This window comes from Typopeltis vanoorti, chromosome 5 (assembly GCF_054136105.1).
Source record: "Typopeltis vanoorti isolate ZY-2024b chromosome 5, IOZ_Tvanoo_1.0, whole genome shotgun sequence".
Classification (NCBI taxonomy): Eukaryota; Metazoa; Arthropoda; class Arachnida; order Uropygi; family Thelyphonidae; genus Typopeltis; species Typopeltis vanoorti.
In genome coordinates, this window is record NC_143553.1 from 155,043,014 (window position 1) to 155,063,169 (window position 20,156).

At 36.0% G+C, this 20,156-nt stretch overlaps 1 protein-coding gene across 2 annotated transcripts in view; it reads left to right on the forward strand.

The window, feature by feature from the left end:
• LOC150106965 (alpha-tocopherol transfer protein-like) overlaps positions 1-20,156 on the forward strand; it is a 42,566-nt gene that overhangs the window by 5,188 nt on the left and 17,222 nt on the right. Inside the window, exons 2-4 of one of the 2 annotated variants that reach the window (XM_090392848.1) lie at positions 10,534-10,711; positions 14,677-14,919; positions 18,907-19,103. In XM_090392848.1, coding sequence (XP_090248974.1) covers positions 10,546-10,711; positions 14,677-14,919; positions 18,907-19,103 — 606 coding nt within the window. In that variant the 5' untranslated portion in view covers positions 10,534-10,545. The remainder of the gene's footprint in view (positions 1-10,533; positions 10,712-14,676; positions 14,920-18,906; positions 19,104-20,156) is intronic. The other variant, XM_090392849.1, reaches the window with a different exon arrangement.

A 20,156-nucleotide genomic window follows, 5' to 3' on the forward strand; every position in this document is an offset into this window, starting at 1 on the left:
TAAAAATTCACAAAAGTGCAAGTACTCACACAAGTATAAGTAGAGATCTTCTAAATAAGAATGAATGTGAAAGGCAAATTGATTTTTTGTCGTAGGATTCAGGTGTTTATTTCCAAATGCAACTTGTAGCATTTCGGTTAAGTAATTTGAACGTTACGCAATGAAAGCCAAAAGCGTAACTTAGCTTCAGTTTATGCACATACACAACTTAAACATTTGCTATTTAAGTTATTGTAAATGAATTAACGATTCGTGTAGTCAGTGCGATACACACTTCATCACACGCGGAAAGTAAGTTTTTTACTACATCAGTTAAGATTAAATGCAAATGTCCTAGATCACTCAAGACAGTGAATGATATTTCGCACTGAAGGAATAAGGTTGGTACGATAAATGTGCAGCGTTACTTGCGGGCGTTACACAACTGCCTAAAGAAAAAAAAGTGTGCGCTTCGATTTTGAGAGAGTTATTGATCTTTCATTTCCTCTAGTTCCTCGCCATTTTGTTCTGCTTTCAGTTCTTCCGCGTTTTCTACTTTCTTCATTGTTTCCAGCATCTTGTCTTTCTGCTGAAAGCTAAGCTACGAATGCTATTCTGAATAATCGAGGAACATTTAAATCAAAAGGGTTTGACCTTTTAAGTATGTCTGGGGAGATTAAAGAGAAAATTCTAGAACAAGACCAAATAGAATGCATATCTAATTATAAGAATAGGCTAGGTCGTAATTTGTTATGTCTATACACAAATGCCAGCAGCATTGGAAACAAAGGGGTTGAGTTTGTTGCTTTATTGAATACGATGTGGCCTAAGATTGTTGGCATTAGTGAATCCTGACTATCAGAATCAGATACAGTAAGTGCAATCGAGTGTAATGGATATACTATTTTTAGAAATGACAGAAGAGATAGCAGAGGGGGAGGAGTGCTGCTAATGATATCAAATGACTTAACACCAATCAGTGAAGAAATACAAGAAAACAATGAGGGTAATAATGTCCCATGCAGCGATGAGTTTGAGTCTATTTGGTGTGAAGCGGAGGTTAATAGAATGAAATATATGGTGGGGTGTTGATACAGACCTGGCGGCTCAGTTGTAGGGGACGAAGAAATGCATCACCAATTTAGCCTTATGGGTACCAAGCGAATGATCATTATGGGTGACTTTAATTTTCCAAACATTGATTGGGTAGAAGTGAAATCTCATGATAAGGAAGAACAGGAATTTATTGAATTGTTGCGAGACAACTTTCTCAAGCAGGATGTGAAAGAAGGAACTAGAGGTCACAGAGTGTTGGATTTGCTCATAGCTTCAGAAGGGATCTCTGTCAAGAACATTGCTATTTTACCACCAATTGGTGAAAGTGATCATGCTGTTCTTTCTTTCTTGGGAAGTATCTACTTTTATTGACGCTCCGATTAAAATAGGTTGCATGCTGAACTGCAAAGCAGGAAATTGTGATAAATTTAGAAAAATACTATCTTTGGTCCCATGTTATCAGTTACTGAATGGAAAAAATGTCCGCAACGCAAAAATGCTTGTATCCAAATGTATCCCCAGTGTTCGATGAACAAATAGGTCAGGAGTGAAATGGATGTGCAGCCTTATTAAGCAAGAGATCCACAAGAAGGAGATGATGGGAAAAGAATATCATGAGAATAAGAGTGAGAGGAGTTAGGAAATATAAAAAGCTCAGGCCAGAACAGTAACGAGTATTGTGAGAAAAGCTGAAACGGAGAATGAAAAATTTTAGTTTGGCCATGCAAGCTATAATCAATCCAAAAGAATTTTATCCTTATGCCGCAAGCAAAAGAAAGAATGAATGTGAAAGAATAACCTTATTGAATGCAGATGGTACACGAGTGTCGGAAACTAAGGAGATTGTTCAGTTAATAAGTGCTTACTTTGCTAAGATATATTAACCAGTTTTATATAGCATGGTGCACCGTGTAACTTCTACGTTGGATGAAGAGTTAGAGGTTCATGGAAATGAGGTCGAATAGCTCTTGCATAACTTGGATAAGAATTTTCCAATAGGAACTGATGGAATATCAACCCGTCTGCTAAAGGAATATTCAGCTGAATTGGCTAGGCCTTTCACACATTTGTATAACTTGAGTCTCAGCTCAGGAATGATACCATAGGAATGGAAGGTATGTATGATAGTTCGATTGCACAAGAGTGGTGCAAAAGCTGATGTGTCTGACTACCGACCGATTAGTAACTCTGTTGTGGTAGCGAAGATTTTAGAGAAGTTGGTAAGAACCCACATTCAGAAATGGGTAGACAAGCATTCTATACTCTGCAGGGAACAGCATGGATTTGCAAAAGGAAGGTCATGTTTTAGCAATTTGCTCATATTTTATAAAAATGTTACGGCCGAGTTGGATAAAGGGAATGGAAACACTATGATAACGTTGGATTTTTCTAAGACATTTAATAGGATACCACACGACAGGCTGTTGCGTAAACTGGAGAATATGGGATTGGAATATAATCTATTGACTTGGATCAGGGGATGGTTGACAGACAGATATCAAAAAGTGGTATACAGTGGGTGTGAATCTGCCAGATTAAAGGTAACCAGTGGTGTACTTCAGGGTCAGTTCTTGGACCATTATTGTTCAATCTATACATTAATGACATTAAGCAGGATCTATCATCAGATGTGCAATTGTTTGCTGATGATGCGAAGATAGGCAGGGCAATCAGGGACGCTTCTGATATTCAGCAATTACAAAATGATTTGAATAGAATGGAAATCTGGACAAACCAAAATGGCTATCATTTTAATGTTAGAAGTATAAAGTTATGCACTTTGGCGTGATTAGAGTTCCAGCAGCATATTATATTAGCGGAGTTATGCTACAAGAAACTGAAGAGGCAAGGGATCTTGGTGTATTGAATTTAACGTTTAAAAGTAACATAGCAAAAGTTGGAAATACTACTGAGATGATAATTGCTATGTTGAAGCGAACTTTGACATGTAAGGATAAGGAAGTAATTTTGCCTCTTCATAAGGCTTTGATAAGAACACACCTGGATTACTGTGCGCAGATTTGGTCTCCCAGGTTCCAAGGGGATAAAGAAGCAGTAGAAAGGGTGCAAAGAACAGTTACAAAGATTATATCCGGATTATGGGATTTAGATTATGAGGACAGATTGCAGGTATGTGGATTTCAGACTCTGATTAATAGGAGAAAGAGGGGTGATAATAGAGGTCTATAAATTTTTGAATGGGTGTTATGACATTTTAAATGATTAAAGTTTTCGTTATATGGAAGGCGGGGAGAGAACTCGGGGCATCCATGGAAGTTAAGGTTGTTATCAGTCACGAAAGGGGTAAGAGCTAGGTTTTTCTCCCAGAGAGCAGTGAGTGAGTGGAATAATTTGCCCTTAGGGGTAGTGAGCGCATTTAGTGTAAATGAATTTAAGGGAAGGTATGGTAGCTGGGATAGGTAATTTACAGCCTCCCTCGATCAGTCCTTGACTGCTTGGAAATCTCGTATAATAATAATAATAACAACAACAATAATAATAATAATAATAATAATAATTTTTATTGTTCTTTCAAATATTTACATATGTACAATGATCATCTATTCAGTATATTCTGTAAAGTCTTCCAAGAGAGATGTTGTTCCCTTATTTTTCTGAAAACCATATTGTGTTTTGGGGATAATATGAAAGATCTCAGTGCATGCTGTGAGTTTCTTCAGTATGATCTCCTCCATAATTTGATTGATAATTGGTAATGTTGCTATGGGTCTGTAATTGCTGATTAAATTTCTTTTTCCTTGTTTGTATATGGGTGTAATTATGGCGGTCTTTAGCATATTTGGATTCTGTCCTCTTTTAAATATTTTATTTATTAGTTTTAGTAGAATAGGACTTAAACTAGTTGCATGTTGCTTTATATCTTTAGGTCTGATACCATCTATTCCTGGGCCTTTGTTTGGTTTGATATAATGAATTGCAGAGAGAAGGTCTGCTTCTTTTATGGTCGGGAACCATAATGTCTGTTTTGATCGCGATTGAAGTGGAAGGTCTTGTTTTGTGATTGGGGGAATATTTCTGTGAAGTTCTTGGATGGAGTCTGCAAAGTATTGGTTAAAGTCATTTGCTAGTTGTTGGATAGGTTTTGCGTCTTTCATGAAGCTGTGTTTTATGGTTTCGGAGGCAGTGGTGTTGGGAACAGAATCTAGCATCTCATTAATCAGATGCCAAGTTTGTTTCATGTTGTTTTGTGCGGAGGTTAGTTTGTCTCTGTAGTAGCTTCTTTTTGCATTTCTGATTTGTGTTGTAAGGCGATTCCTTGTTATCTTATATTCAATTTTTAAAGGTGTGTTATTTGGATATCGCTTTAATTCTTTCCATAAAGTGTCTTTTGTGTGTATTTCTAGGATTAAGTTTTGTGTTATCCAAGGATTTTGTGTTGTTTTTGAACGAATTCGGATTTTCTTTGTAGCTTATATATTTCCTCCAGTGTGAGTTTAATGTTGTTGTATAAGATATCTGCTGAATCTGATGTCAGGTGTTTCTAGTTTGTTTTTCTTATTTCGTGGTTGACTATTTCTTCGTTTATTATTGTTTTCTGTCGCTTTTCTTCTGTTAGACATTGCAGGGATATTGTCTTGGTGTGCAGATTTAGAGCAGTGAAGTAATGGTCTGCTACTTTGCACTTTATGACTGATGCAGTGTAACTATTTGGTGGTGCTCGGACGTTTATATGATCTAGACAGGAGGCAGTGATAGTATTTCCGAATATTTCTTCTCTAGTACATGATGTTATTATTGGTATTAGATTATACATTGATAGTGTGTCTAGGTATTGTACAGTGTTGTTCTGGTTTTCATTTGCAATATTTATGTTTATGTCGCCAATTATCATTAGGTGTTCGGTTGAGCATATTTCTTGGCTTGAAAGCCAGCAATTGAGTTCGTGTAAGAATTTTATCATAAACATTTAGGTTTGGTGGCCTGTAAATAGCATTTAGTATTATGGGATGCTGTGTATTCGTGGTATTAATGATTTCGAGGCAGAGGGTTTCATCATGTTGAAACTGATAGGCCATTTCTTTTGCTATTAATTTTTGTTTCATAAATATTAGTATTCCACCCCCTCTTCTTGTTTGGCGGCATTAGTTATGGATACTTCTGTAAGAATCAATATATCAATAATATCAGTGTAATTCCTCAGATAAGCCTGTAATAATAACCAATGTTTTCGGATGATTCTGATGTTAATATGCAAGATTGTGAGACCTCTCGCTTGTACTGTATTTTGTTTCCATACATCAAGAGATTCGAAAGTACAATTACTGATGTATTCTGGTGTAATTACATCTATCTGATGGTTCACATTCATTTTTGTTGTGTTGAGATCTTCTTATTGAACTAAGTTGGAGTCTTTTGTTTCACTCTGGCAACTTGTCTATATCTTCCGAGCTTTTTATTTGTATAGACTTTGAAGTCTGTGACTTTCTCAAGAATATTTTGCCGTCTTTGATCCATAAAAATTGATACTTTTTCTGTTTTTTCCTTTCTTGCTTGGTACAAAAGATTCTGATTGAAAGGTGTTAAATACTCAGATAGAAAGATTGGCGTATTGTCTTGCGATGCATTTAAATCCTTGACTACTGGTATTTTCAGTCTGCTGGCTTTTATGAGATTGTCTCTTGTAGCCTTGCTTGTCAAACGAACTATGACTGGTGCCGATCGTGGCGAACCTTGTTTTCTGTTCTTCCTGGGAAACCGATTTATGGTCTGAATATCATTATGCTGTGGGGTGATGTCAATTGCATGGCCTAACTTTAGAACTACGTCTCTGAGATTTTCTGTGGATTCAGTTTCTGGAAGACCGTTTATGACAAGGTCTTCTTTATGTTGTTGTTGGTTTAAAACTTCGTATTGTTGTTTCAGGGAATTAAATTCTTGACGGAGTTCCGATGTGTCTTTTATCAATTTGTGCTGCCTCTCAGTTAATGCGTTAATGCTGGTTTTAATGTCTTTTACCTTTTGTAAGACTTCTTCGACTTTTGAATTATTAAATTAAACAAACTCTTCATATTCGCTAATTTTTTTGTTATTTCTTTATTCTGTTTATCAAATAGTTCTTGGACAAGATCTACTAACCTGGCTTTTATATTTTCTATACCTTTTTCTAGTAATAAATTAACGGAACTCAAATTATAAGACTCACCTGTGTGTTGTTGTCTGGTCAGTTCATCGCCCGATTCTGCCTCCGGCATAATCAGTTGCGTCGTGGGTGGTGACGTTTCTTAGTTCTCTCTACAGTTTAGGTACTTCCTTTCTTCTCGTTTGCCATTGGATTTGCGTTGCCAGGTTGTTTCAGAAAGTCCGGAACATGTAAAGTGAAGATTCCTATAGCATTTCCTGCAGGTTATGTAACATCCGTCGGATGGCAATTCCTTCTGACACTTGTTGCACTTCATGACTCTCCTTTCTTACTTTGGACAGCAGCAAAGATGGCGACGTCCTTTGTTCTGTACTCGTTAGCAACCGCGGTGTACGCTTCAATTTTTAGCACACTGAGATTTTGGATTCCACTTGGCCGATTTCGATGAATTATATGTCACTGTCTTCAGCGTGACAAGTAGAGTTTCTTTATGACACGTTTAAATTGAAAACAGGAGTTAGAACCGCATTGAAACTATAAAAACGGGACGAGCGATACGACCATGCAACCGTTCGTATGCCTACACAGCGCCCTCTATATGCGCCCTCTATAATAATAATAATAATAATAATCCCCCGAAGGAACACGGCCTTGTCGTAGCGGTGGGGTTTGCGTGCTTCAGTGATGTTTGAGAACTATTCAGCACGGCCAGCAGGACCACCCTTGTCAGGCAGGTCTCAACTGAGGAGCCAGACTAACAGTGTTCCATCCCTCATCTTAAGGATCCCCAACATATGAGGCAGTCCTTGATGACCCGGGCGTTGACTGATCAAAGACTGCATCAGATGTTGGGTATCCTGGGCATCAGGCAACAAGTGGGCTACAGGACCCAGCTCTCTTTGCTGGACAATCAGGACAGGAAGATGAAAAGCGACTGGAAGAAACCAAACGTAAAAAATGGACTGTAGAAGAAAACAGAGACATTATGAAATGTTTTTACAGATCAACGCCAAAAACACGAGGTTTCAGGAAGCGTATGCATTTAATTTGGAAACAAAAGTTCCCAGAATCTGCAATAACAGAACAAAGACTTATGGACCAAAAGAATTTCATTTTCCGTAATAAAATATTTACTGAAATTGAGCTGCAAGAGTTACGTAATAAACCAACAACTCCAGTAACAGAAACTCATCAGAAAGTAGCTATATCAAACTTTGGAATTCAACTCAGTAAACATCAAGCTGATGACATACCTCAGAATGTTTTGACAGAAGGGCAGTGTAAAATGAAGTCAGGGATATTGGAACATATGAACTCCATAAATGATCGTATACGACTACCACCATTAAAAGCTCTACAACAATCTAAGCTAAAACGGCTCCTCTTAGACGCAAATGCTGTAATTACAACCATCACAACCAACAGTATAAAGTTAACAAATCAGTTTCTATACAGCACAGCCTATATCATTTCAGTGAAGCTTGGTTGCAAACCCAAAGAGCAAACGCCGAGGATGAAACAATCTGCACCATAGAAAATCCGGTTAGAACGAAAGGTTAACAGGCTTCTAGCTGATCTAAGCAACTTCAAGTGTTTTAAAGAAGGACGGTTGAAAAATAATAACATCAAAAACAAACTTATTAACACATATAATTTGGCCAACAAAACAATTGCTGAAGTTACCGAAGAGCTAAAACAAAGAATTACAGCGATTGCACAGAAAATTAAAAGATATGAAGCAAGAATAAACCAATATGTACAAAATATGAAATTTCGACAGAACCAACGTCTGTTCTTCCAGTCTCTCCAGAGAAATACAAATGCAAACTATCATTCACCCGGGAAAGAAGACACACTCAAATTTTGGAAGTCAATCTGGGATAATCCTATTGAACACAATAAAGATGCTTCATGGATTAAGGAAATAGAATCAGAAATGAAACAAAAACAAATGCAAAATGTCATTATCACTAAAGAAATGGTCAGTTCTCAAGCTAGAAAATTAAAAATCTGCAGCGCACCTGGCAAAGACGAACTACATGGATTTTGGTTAAAACGTCTAACCAGTCTACATGATCGAATGGCAGAACAATTTAATTATTTGTTGCAGTCTGGTTCAGTCGAAGACTAGATGATATCTGGGCTCACTTTTCTCTTCATTAAAGATAAGGATAAGGATGCAGACCCAAGTAACTATCGTCCAATAACATGCCTACCAGCTACGCTTAAGATGTTCACTGCAATCATAGAAAATTCCATATACCGTTATCGGATAATCAGATTTATCCGATTGAACAAAAGGGAAATTTTCAAAAATCTAGAGGAACAAAAGACCAGATCCTTATTAATAAAATGATTCTCAGAAACTCAGAAAGACGAAAAACTAATTTAAACATGCATGGATAGATTACAAGAAAGCATTCGATTCCCTCTCACACTCCTGGATCCTAAAATCACTAAAAATATTTGGAATTAGCAAAAACATATGTTCGTTTCTGGCTACTGCTATGAAATCATGGAAAACAACATTAATAGCGAATAATGAACGATTTGGAGATATCAGCTTTAAACGTGGAATTTTCCAAGGTAATTCCTTGTCACCATTGCTCTTCAACATTTCTTTGATACCTTTGTATATGATTCTGAAGAAAACAAAACTTGGATATGAAATTCCTAAATGTAATATTAAAATTTTCCATCTGTTGTATACGGATGACTTGAAGTTATATGGAAAATCGGCCCAGCAAATAGACTCTTTATTGAACACAGTTCGTATTTTCAGTCTTGACATCAAAATGGAATTTGGTTTAGATAAATGCGCAATTTTATCTATTGAACGAGGAAAAATTAATGACACCAGCAATTTTAATTTTGATCAAGAGAAATATATAAAGGCAATTTCAGCTGACGAACACTATAAATATCTAGGAATATTAGAAGCCAATGATATTCTCCACTCGAAAGGTAAACAACAGGCAGCATCAAAATACATCAAAAGAGTTAGAAATGTTATGAAAACAAAACTAAATGGATTAAACAAAATTAGAGCAATGAATTCTTGGGCTATACCAGTGATCCGATACACAGCTGGCATAACAAATTGGGCAAAAGACGACCTGGACAAACTAGACCGCAAAACAAGAAAACTAATGACTATGCATCATGCATTATATCCACGAAGTGATGTTGACCGGTTGTACCTACCGAGAAGAATAGGTGGGCGGGGTCGGCTGCAAGTGAGACAGAATGTGGAAGAAGAAGAAGAAATTGGTTTAAGAAATTACATCGACAATAGCTCTCAGCCAATGCTTCAAGCAAAGGGACTTCTAAAAGCAACAGGAAACAAATCCGATTACAAAAATGAACAACAAAATATACGATATGTGCACTGGAAAAATAAACCCTTGCATGGCTAATTTCTTCGAGATACTGAGGACAAAATTGACGTGAACAAGACATGGCAATGGCATTCTAACAGCTCAAGAACAAGCATTACAAACTAATGCAATCAAAGCCAAAATTTGCAACATCAATAATAACAGCAAATGCAGATTATGCGATCAGAAAGATGAGACTGTAGAACATCTAATCATTGCCTGCAGCAAAATAGCTCAAACTGACTATAAATACCCCATGATAAAGTGGCCAAAATAGTTTATTGGCATGTATGCAAAAAATATGGCTTTCCTACTTCTGATAACTGGTGACAGCATAAAATAGAGACTAGATTGGAAAAACGAAACAGCAAAAATTCTCTGGGACTTTAGAATACAAACTGATCGGCATTTGGAACACAATACACCTGACATCACATTTATCGAACATCAACAGGTTTGGATTATCGATATTACAGCACCCAGTGATAACAACATTAACAACAAAGAACTGAAAAAAAAATACTAAATATCGAGATCTGGCAATCGAAGTTGGCCGACTGTGGTTTAAACACATCAAAGTCATCCCAATAATTATCGGTGCACTTGGTGCAACTTCAAAGAAGCTGTCCAACTATTTACAGCAATTAAAATCCTTGAAGTGATATGACCTACAAAAAACAGCATTACTTGAACAGTCCTTATTTTACGACGCTACCGGACGGACTATTCTTAGATTCTTGGGTAGAATCTGAATTGTTCTGAATCACCAGTCAAATTTTTATTTATATGATATCTTGTTTTGACCGTATATCAGTTATGTGAATAAAATAATAATAATAATAATAATAAACAGTAGCCTTGACTGCAATGCCTTCCAAAGTCATATTTCTCAAGTTTTGGATCTTCTCATGTTGAAGGTCATTTAGAATATACCAATAAAAATGTCTTTACTTCGAATGCTTTCATTTTTATATACATCCCATCTGATAAAGCAATTCTGTTTATTTTTCTAACTTTTAGAGTAGCTGCGCCATGAGTACTGAAGCTTCAATATCATGTGGGACAGCAAGCACTTCTATCCGGGCATATGACGATCCCAAGATCACACTTTCTGATATGGAAAAAGCTGCTGACGAACTTAAGGAGAATCCAAGGACAAGAGATAAACAAATCAACAAGCTCAAGCACTTGTTGGCAAGTGAGTAATTGTATGAAAATCTTTTCCTTGAGGTAGACTGCTATGCAAGCATGTTTATTAGGTGATTATTAGGTGATTCATTCGTGCTTCTTTTCGTCTCAATATTAGGTCCGTGTTACTTTTTTATCTCTCAGAAGTGTTCATCTTTTGGAACATCGCAAAATTACGATTTAAACACTGAAACAGACATTTTAATGTTCTAATATCCGTTTCGCTGGTTAAGTTATAATTTTGTTCAGCATTGGTCGGTGGTGGCTTGTACATAAGCACTGCAGCACCCCCAAGGAATAAACGAAAAAAAAATAAATTTTGTTTGTGTTTATAAATAATAACAATGCTTACAACATTATATAAATGCAATGCAACATGACAAAGGTTCTGCTTATGTTTCGACATTGATTGAATAGTTAATAATTGGATTTTTTTAGTTACTTAGTCACGTTTTAGTCACTTTTAGTCACTTTAACGCTTTAGATTATGAAACAAATGCACTGCGATCTAACGCATTTTCGGAATTATCATGTTCGGTCAATTGCGGATAGACTCGCCGATATTCTTTTGCACTTATCACTGCACGTAAACAAGTCATTCCGACAATGATCGTTGAGAACTGTCGCTAGAGATAATTAATCATATGCTTGCGCACGTTATTTCTATGGCAAAAATAGAAGAACGGATTTTATTTTCAAATAATATTTTTAATAAAGCAAACATTTTAATATGTAAATTTACTTATTAATAAATTGGTTACTAATTAGAAAAAAATGAATTATTTTTCTTATTTTATATATGCAGTATCTCCCCCCCCACTTAAAATTTTAACCGGACGCCACTGGCATTGGTCTAACACAGTGTTTCTCAACGTGGGGTGTACGCCCCACAGGGCGGCAATTTGAATATTTTGTGGGCAATTAGAAAATGTACACGTACATATTTATATTATACTTTTTCATAACTTGGCTTACTATTATGCTAGAGGAGCCATCAAAATCTTTGAGACGTTGAGGTGGGGAATGATCCAAAAAACGTTCAGAAACACTGGTCTAACATAATCGCGAAACCGATTCATATTCGTTCTTCAAAGCTTACATAGTTTTTTGTTTATTTGTTTGCATGGAGTTCTTTGTTGGAAAGAGCTTGGATTGAATCTCGTCCATGACTTAAAAAATCTTTAGCATGGTTTTAGAATCAGAAAGGGAGGTAGCTGGTATCATACCCGGGTGCTTTTTACCTCCCGGAAATTTGGATTTGTCATCCCTAAAAACCGGAAAATCAATGTGGTGAACACACGTGCACAGATATAAAATACTTGCCCTTGCGGATAGATCAAAGGAATGGCATGCTGGTTGCATTAATTGCTTTTAACCCCTAACGAGGGGACTCAACTCGTCTTGGACGGACGAGAATTTGATGGCGGTGTTCGTCTCTCTCTTTTTCTATTTTTCCAATTGCTGATTAGGATTGTTTGGAATCAGGGCAGAAGGAGTTCATGCTATGAGGGCAGCGTACTATATCTGCTAATTGCTTGTGATTTTCTTGACGGTTTGTCTGTTTTTTTGGAGTGAAAATATCCTACTACTTTTGTACGAGACCAGTTAACTTCAGATGTAAAAACTTATAAAGTTTCATTGCTTCGTAAATGTGATTCGAGCGGAGGTCATTTTATTCGACGGTCATCGGCGATAACTGACTTCCGAAACATCCTTATGCTCGTATGCTGGCCTATTTAGCACAACATATTCCATATGAAATATTATTATTTCCGAACTACGGCAGAGATCAATGGAAAAGAAAATGAATAGGAAAATGGAAATTATAATTCTCCCACATTGCAGCTGGGAAACAGTTGATGGCCACCATGTTGGACATGAGTTGTTTTGGTGTTGTTATTGCTCAACTTGAAAGACACAATCTCGGAAAGTACATATTTTTTGCTCATTATTTGGACATGTTAAAGTTTCTCAATTCACTACACTTCTTCATTCATTCCTTCTCTTCGGACTCCATCTAAAGAACATTAATACACTGAGCGTATCTTGAAAGGTGAAAATATTTATAAACGAAGATACAAGGAAGTTATGTAATTAATCTTATTTAAATATTCGCATGATTAGGAATGCTTGCTGACTATATCTATCCAAGAAAAACAGCCTAGAGTGATTCGATATTTTGTTTATGTAAAGGTAGAGCTGACACAAAACGTCTCAGTCTCTAGTTACATGAATGCGCAATAACACACGCACACCAACCATAATATTCACTAGCGAATATGCTGGCGTAAATAAATTGCAACTAGCCGGTAGATTAGTTTGTTTGTCTTTTGTCTTGTCAGAAAAATCTTCACCTTTCACAAATAACGATCATCATCGTTAATAAACAATATTTTAAAAAAGGCTTGTCAGAAAAATCTTCACCTTTCACTCACCTTCTAAGGTGAAGCTTCCTCTCATTTGGTTTTCCGGTTGTTTACGAGATTCTTTGCTTCCATGTCTTACGTTATTATGGACGGTCTGGAATAGCTGCTCTTACCCGTCACGAAGATCATAAATTTTATACCGAGTACCATGATTGTGAATTATCGGGGCTGGTTGAACTTGCAGTATCTACCAAACACACAGTTCTCTAGAATACAACCAATATCCTTCCTAACAATAGGTTTATTATGGAACGTCTTAAAAGGTAACTTCTGAAACGTTAGTTCGCTGCCCAAACTTAAATAGACCTGATAGTCTAAGTTCATCTCTTTAACGAGGTGATAGTACTTTTTCAATCTGCTGATCTTTCTTATTTACTTAGTCTTATAATTTGAATATTATTGAGTCTTTTTACCTTACTGAAACTAATATGGTGGCAGTTTTCAAATCTTTCTGTTATGTAAATAATTTTTATTCTGTTCTATTTCTTTATTGAAGATTGCTGTAAAACAAAGGCGAAAATTTTATAATTAAATTTCTGGATTTTTTAAGCGAAACTTTCGTCTCTGTTATTCTTAGTATGCCAACTCATGGTGTTCCAGATTTTAAACAGAACTCTTTCAAATTCTGGAAGTGCTCTTCCAGATTCTTCTGACAATGTTAAAATTTACAGTCGACTCTCATTTGAGTGTCTTCCTGTATGAATAATACAAAGGTGGCATTAATTTTTGTCCTGGAACATTTGATTGTTTTTTCCGCAAAACAGTCGCGCTTGCTAGAAGAACACATACGATTATCATCAACGATACTGTGGAGAGATCAACTAGCGAGAGTTTTAATATTGATTTTAGCCAGAAGTTTTATCCGTTACTTAATGAATAGTCGTCCTGGTTGACTGAATGGTTAGCGTGTGTGTGCTCTAAAGCCAAAAGACTGTGGGTTCAAATTTTGCCTAGGGCATGGATGGTTCTGGTTGTCTTCACCTTCATACAATCATTCTCATACAAATATATTTACATTTTCCCCATATCGAATGAATCACCGTAGAAGTGGACCTAACCCTTCCGCAATGACCATGAAAGGCTGATTATCATCATCGTTAATAAACAATATTTTAAAAAAGGCTTGGAATAAGGACGCCGTTTCTTTACCTATGTTTTAGTTTTGTTACGACCATGGGTTGTTCTACAACAGCCGATGTTGTATAACAACTCTTGCTCTAAAAAGCAAGCGGTAGTTTGATGTTTTCATTAAAGTGTTCGGATCGGTTAGAATAAACGACTCCTTGTACTATATTACTAAGCCCCTAGGAAAATATGCGTCTACTCGATTAAAAAACCAAATGCAAATCACTGGGTGTTTGGTTTCCGGTGATAGGCGATTACAAACTATAATCCTCCACTTGTTAAAAACTAGCATTGGGCTATGTGCCTTATTGGATGCCCACTCTCAATAGAAAAAGCTATAAAAATGCCAATTATATTCTAAAAATGATAACTATTATAATAGTGCTTGGTTTATACATTAACCACAAGTCCTTATTTTTTACAGAGCAGAAAGACTTCGTTTCAAGAACTGACAACAATTTCCTTTTGGCTTTTCTGCGTGTGAGAAAGTATGATGTCCAGAGAGCTTTCGACTCGATCCTACTGTATTACAAGATACGATCGAACATCCCGGAATGTTTCAAGGCATCCGGACTTGATGAAGTCCGCTCTGTGTTCATGACGAATTGCATTACCGTCATGCCATGTCGCGCACCCGAGGGACAAACAATAATTATTGTACGCATGGGTAAGTTTCTACTTCTTACTTTCGCTTCACGTAAAATACCTTAAAGTAAGATTTACGTGTAAGATTCAGTTTCGTGTGTAAAATGCAAATATGTAAATGCTACTAAGCTACTTTCATTTGTTTTGTTCCAAATCCTTATTAATGCCATGCAACTTTTCTGTACATATTAGCATGTCTCCCGTGATTTTATTAAGTTATTATATTATAATAATATAATAATATATAATATGTATGTTATATAGATGCAGTGGCGTATTTGGGTTATAGGCCGTATAGGCCCGGGCCTAGAGCGGCAAATTTTGATTGGCGGCGGAAATTTTCGGGCTCTCATTTTTGTAATTATATTTATATTAAGAATTTACGATATAAATAGGTTATGCATGTAAATCAACACGTTCATTAAATATCGGGCGGCTGCACTTTCGGCGGGTCTAAAAGCGGGAAATACCTAAATACGCCACTGTATAGATGTAGGGGAGAGTTGCCGAATGCGTACCGGTTGCCTAAATCGTACTTTAGGTATTTTTCATAAACCAATTAATATAAGCTGTATCTAGCGGCTGGCACATAAACTAAATGACTAATCTGTATTGTAGGAAATAAGTTGAGAGGTTACATTGTGATTTTCATGAGTTATTAAGGTCGAAAAAAATCAGGTAAGTTCAATGTAAATTTTGACTTTATTTATATAGATGATATTGATCAAATAATAACATTTCAAGGTACGTTACTAGAGTTTTGTTGATACTAGACTTGTTACATTGTTTTAAATATTTGTTTTATAAAAACCATTTAAGGTTATGTTAGTTTTTTAAACGAAATGCATAGTTTCCTAAATCGTATCACTGAAGTGTTTCTAAAATCGTATTGGTACGATTTAGGACATTACATGTACATCTTTATTATTTTGAAATTTAGAGGCATTAAATTTGGCACGTGCAAATGGCGTAATCCTTGTATAGTTTCCAGGACATACCACACGCAGATTACAGCCCCTGGATGTTGGTGTGTTTGGTCCCATGCAAACATACTACGAACAATCTCTTGACCAGTGGATGACAAATCATGCAAGCCCAAAACATTACTCAGTATGATGTAACTGAAATAATAACTGCAGCTTATTATAGAGCAGCGTCTGTTGGAAATGCAGTGAATGCTTTTAAAAGTAGTGGATCCTGGCCAGTTAATCCTCTCGTTTTTGGTGATGCAGATTTTGCTTCTAGTAATCTTTTAACACATGAGGAAAATGTCGAAAAAAATTCTCAAAACGATATTGCGTTTTCCGAAAATGAGTTAAATGAGACTGAAACTGAAGATCCTCAGGTTGCAATTGAATCCAACACTGTAGAAAATAATGAGATTGATGAATCAAAAGAGAATATTCAACCTAGTTCTTCTTTAAAAGTTCCTATTGCCGAAATATCACCGATTCCAACAAATACTAGTAAGGACCGACGAGCAGCTCAACTATCAACCGTGCTCACTAGTAGTCTTCATAAAAAATTAATTGATGCTCTGAAGGAAAAGAAACTAGCAAATATTGATTCTATGAGCAAGACGTTGCAACATCTAAAGAATTGCGTCCAAAAGACTTTGAAAACATCGGAGTTTTGATAAAGTTCATTTTAACGCTCCATCAACAAGTACCGTTCCAGCAATTAATACATCTATAAATGAAGAAAGGGTGGTTCTGTTTCCTTTGTCGACAAGTACGTTTAGAAAATATGATTCAATGCATTACTTGCAAATTATGGGTTCATGAAAGTTGGTGGTGTACTGAAAGAGGACAAAACATATTGCTGCCCCAAAAGTGATTTATAAAAATCCCTAAACGTTTTGTAATTTCTCAATTTTTTTTATAAATAAATTGACGTTCTAGAGTAAGTTTCATATTATTGTCATTTCCTTATTCACAAATATTAGGTACGATTTTGGAAACAGACCAGTACAATTTAAGCACCGAGTTTTCTAAATGGAACCGATTGCAGGGTCATAAAAACGTTTAAAACACTTGCAAGAAAGGAAAAAACGTGCTAAAAATACACACATCATATGCATAAGGAATCAATTCGTAGAAACAAACATGACTTATCATTTAAAAGCATTTTGGGCAATAAATATGTCAAAATGTCTTAAGCAGTACGATTTGGGCAACTCTTCCCTACATGTGTGTATATATAATGATGATGCATTACATAACGTTTTGTAACTTTATGTATATCGTAACCTGGACGAGCTGTTGCTCTTAGGTTTACACATAAGATTGCTCAAAATGTTCTGTTATAATATGAAGCTTAAAATAAAAGAATTTTTAGTTAAAAAGTGTTTATTATGTTAGCAAAATTTTGGTATGATTATTGTACGGAAGATGAAACAAAAGGTTATGTCTTCAATGCCTCCAGCAGATTATGTCTTAACTGAAGACGTTTTTCAACAGGTTTGCCTATTTCGGAAGATGGAAAACACGCTTTTCCAGGAAGAGCGGCTCTCCCCCCCTACGTAAACTGCTACGATAGGTGTTAAGTAGTCTTTCAGATTGGCACATGCTTGATTTTTCATTTTGTTCGCTCTACCGAGATGCTAGTTCTACCTGTAATAATTCGGGCAACTTGATAAGCTACGAAGCATAACATAACATGACCTGTGGCAAGAGAAATATTCACTCACAAGTCAACCTTGAATGTCATTTTCGAAGCCACTAACTGGCACTCACTTCTAAAGCAAAAATATGGTGAAGAACTGCAGACGGAGATGGGATGCGATTTAACTATGCTATTCAGGTCGTCCTTAAAGGATGAGCATCTTCTAGTCTACGGTTGTATGGGAGCGGATCTGTCCGATGATTGCGCACTCTCACTAATTCATCTTCTAGAGCGTGACGCCTTGCATTCTGGAACATGGAAAGATTTACTATTTGATAGTATGCTAGCAGAATTAATCTCAGGTGGTATAGTCACTTAAACAAAATGGGAGAGGAGACATTAGCAAAATAAGTGTTCTCTGCCAAGTTGGCAGGAAAAAAGACCCAGAGGAAGACCAAGATATAGGTGGATTGATACGGTACAAAGTGCCTCAGACGATAGAAATATAAGATCTGATAATGTTGGAGTCTTGACACGTAACAGACGATTTGGAGGAAACTTATAGAACATTAGTAATGATGTAAATTTTTCATGTAGTACTATCATATCCTGTACACTCCTTGAAGCTGCATGTCAGGAATTTGATGATGATGATGATAGCATGTTCTTAGGCATTGAACAATATAAATACGAAACAGTAATCTATAAGGGATCTACTTTGTTTCTCATAACTATTTATTATCAAATATTTTTTATATTTTTTTAACCAGAATTGCTCTTCTGGAATTATACTGAAATATTTGCTTGAAAGCGTCTTGGTTTTCTTTCGGCAAGCAGAACAAATGGACAACCATCGTACACATTGAACTGAACAGCTACTATATATCACACACCACTCCGTTTTATCCTTGTGAAGGATGAGCAGTTTGATAAATTAAAATGCTTCTGTAATTTATTAAATTACTAAATTAAATTAAATTAAATTAAATCACGTGACTAGTGGGAGGTAGTTTAGTTATTTCATGTCAATTTTTAATTATGCTAGTCTGTGTTGAAACTGGAACCTAATCGTATGTACAGAAATATTTTTGGTATGAATTCGTGATGTATAAAAGGGTCGTCTAATCCTTTACACCATATAAGGCACGGCATTTATATTGGAAATCATGAGATAATTTCGTTACTAATGTTATATGTGAGTTCAAGAGAAAAAATAAAACAAAACCTGTTTAATAACCTTTCTTGTTTTGTGACAATTACAGATTAAACGTTTATATTCAAGATAACTAACATTGATACAAAAATGTTTGAATCCAATCCTGCACAGTAATTTTGCACATTTTCTATTAATTACCTGTTAATTATATTGCCTTCGGTAATATGTTTTTTTCTTGTTATTTTTTAGGTGCTACTGATCCAGTCAATCATTCTCTAGCCATGTTTATACGAACGACGTTCCTGTGCCTTGAATGGTGTCTAAAGTTTGAACCTTGTACAGTCAACGGAATTCGTTGGATTGGCGACTACAAGGACTTTTCCTTAAGCCATTTAAAACAGTGGCTTCAGGTCGGCCTAGCTACATCTGCTTTCCAGGTGGCTCAGGTAATGAAGACAGAAGTAGAGACAAGATCGTAAAATAACGAGTTTTTGTTTACTTTTTTTGTTGTTGTTCTGTTTTTACGTGCATTGTGAAAATGCTGCAAACGACTCAAATTAAAAATTGGTATATCTGTGATAACATGATGAATTGATTAAGAAAACTTCACTGAAACAAAATCCGTTAGTTGAGTGTGACAGGTATTCCTACCCTTTTGCAGAAACCACATGTTTATCACCTATACTGTCAAACTAGAGAGGAAAATTTTGGTGTCTGTGAATTTATACGTTTATTGTTGTGATTTATATATTTATTCTTCAAACATAATAATATATTATTCCCAACTTTTTTTCTAATATTTCTTCTTTCCTTTTTCACTATTGTCGTGCTCCTCTTATATTTCATTTCATCTTCTAGTTTCTTTGAAAAAAGCTGTTCTTTTTACCTTCGTTTCATCATCTTGATTTCATCACTCCATATTAGAAATACTTGTTTAGTTTTCTTTTCCGTACTTTTCAGTTTTTTCCCTAGATTTATTTCTTATCTTTTATGTATAATCATTGCAAGGTTTTTCTATTCTTCGCTCTTCTGATTCTTCTATCCGTTCTGTTTCATTTAAGCAATGTTTGGAAAGACGTCAGTAGTAGTCCGGTCACTAGTGACCAAATGCTATCGGTGGGCGTGGCTTCATGAGTGAGGAATGTCAGGAATTTCCCAGGGGGCACTTGTGTCAATGGCTTCAGTTCTTGTGTTTTGGTTCGGGTATGGAATTGTGTGGGATTTTTTTGGTTCGCGTATGGAATTGTGTGGGATTTTTTTGGTTCGCGTATGGAATTATGGGTGATGGTAGAGATAAGGAATCATGTCGTGATTGGTGGGACACTTTAAACAAGATCTAGATCAAGATAAGATAAAGAATCGTGACGTGAATGTCTGTTGTTATGAGATGTAGAAGTGACGTTATTGTTTTGAATGGAAAGGAAGATACATTAGAGATAAGGAATCGTGTCGTGATTGGTGGACACTTCTGACCAGATGAAGATCAAGATAAGATAAGG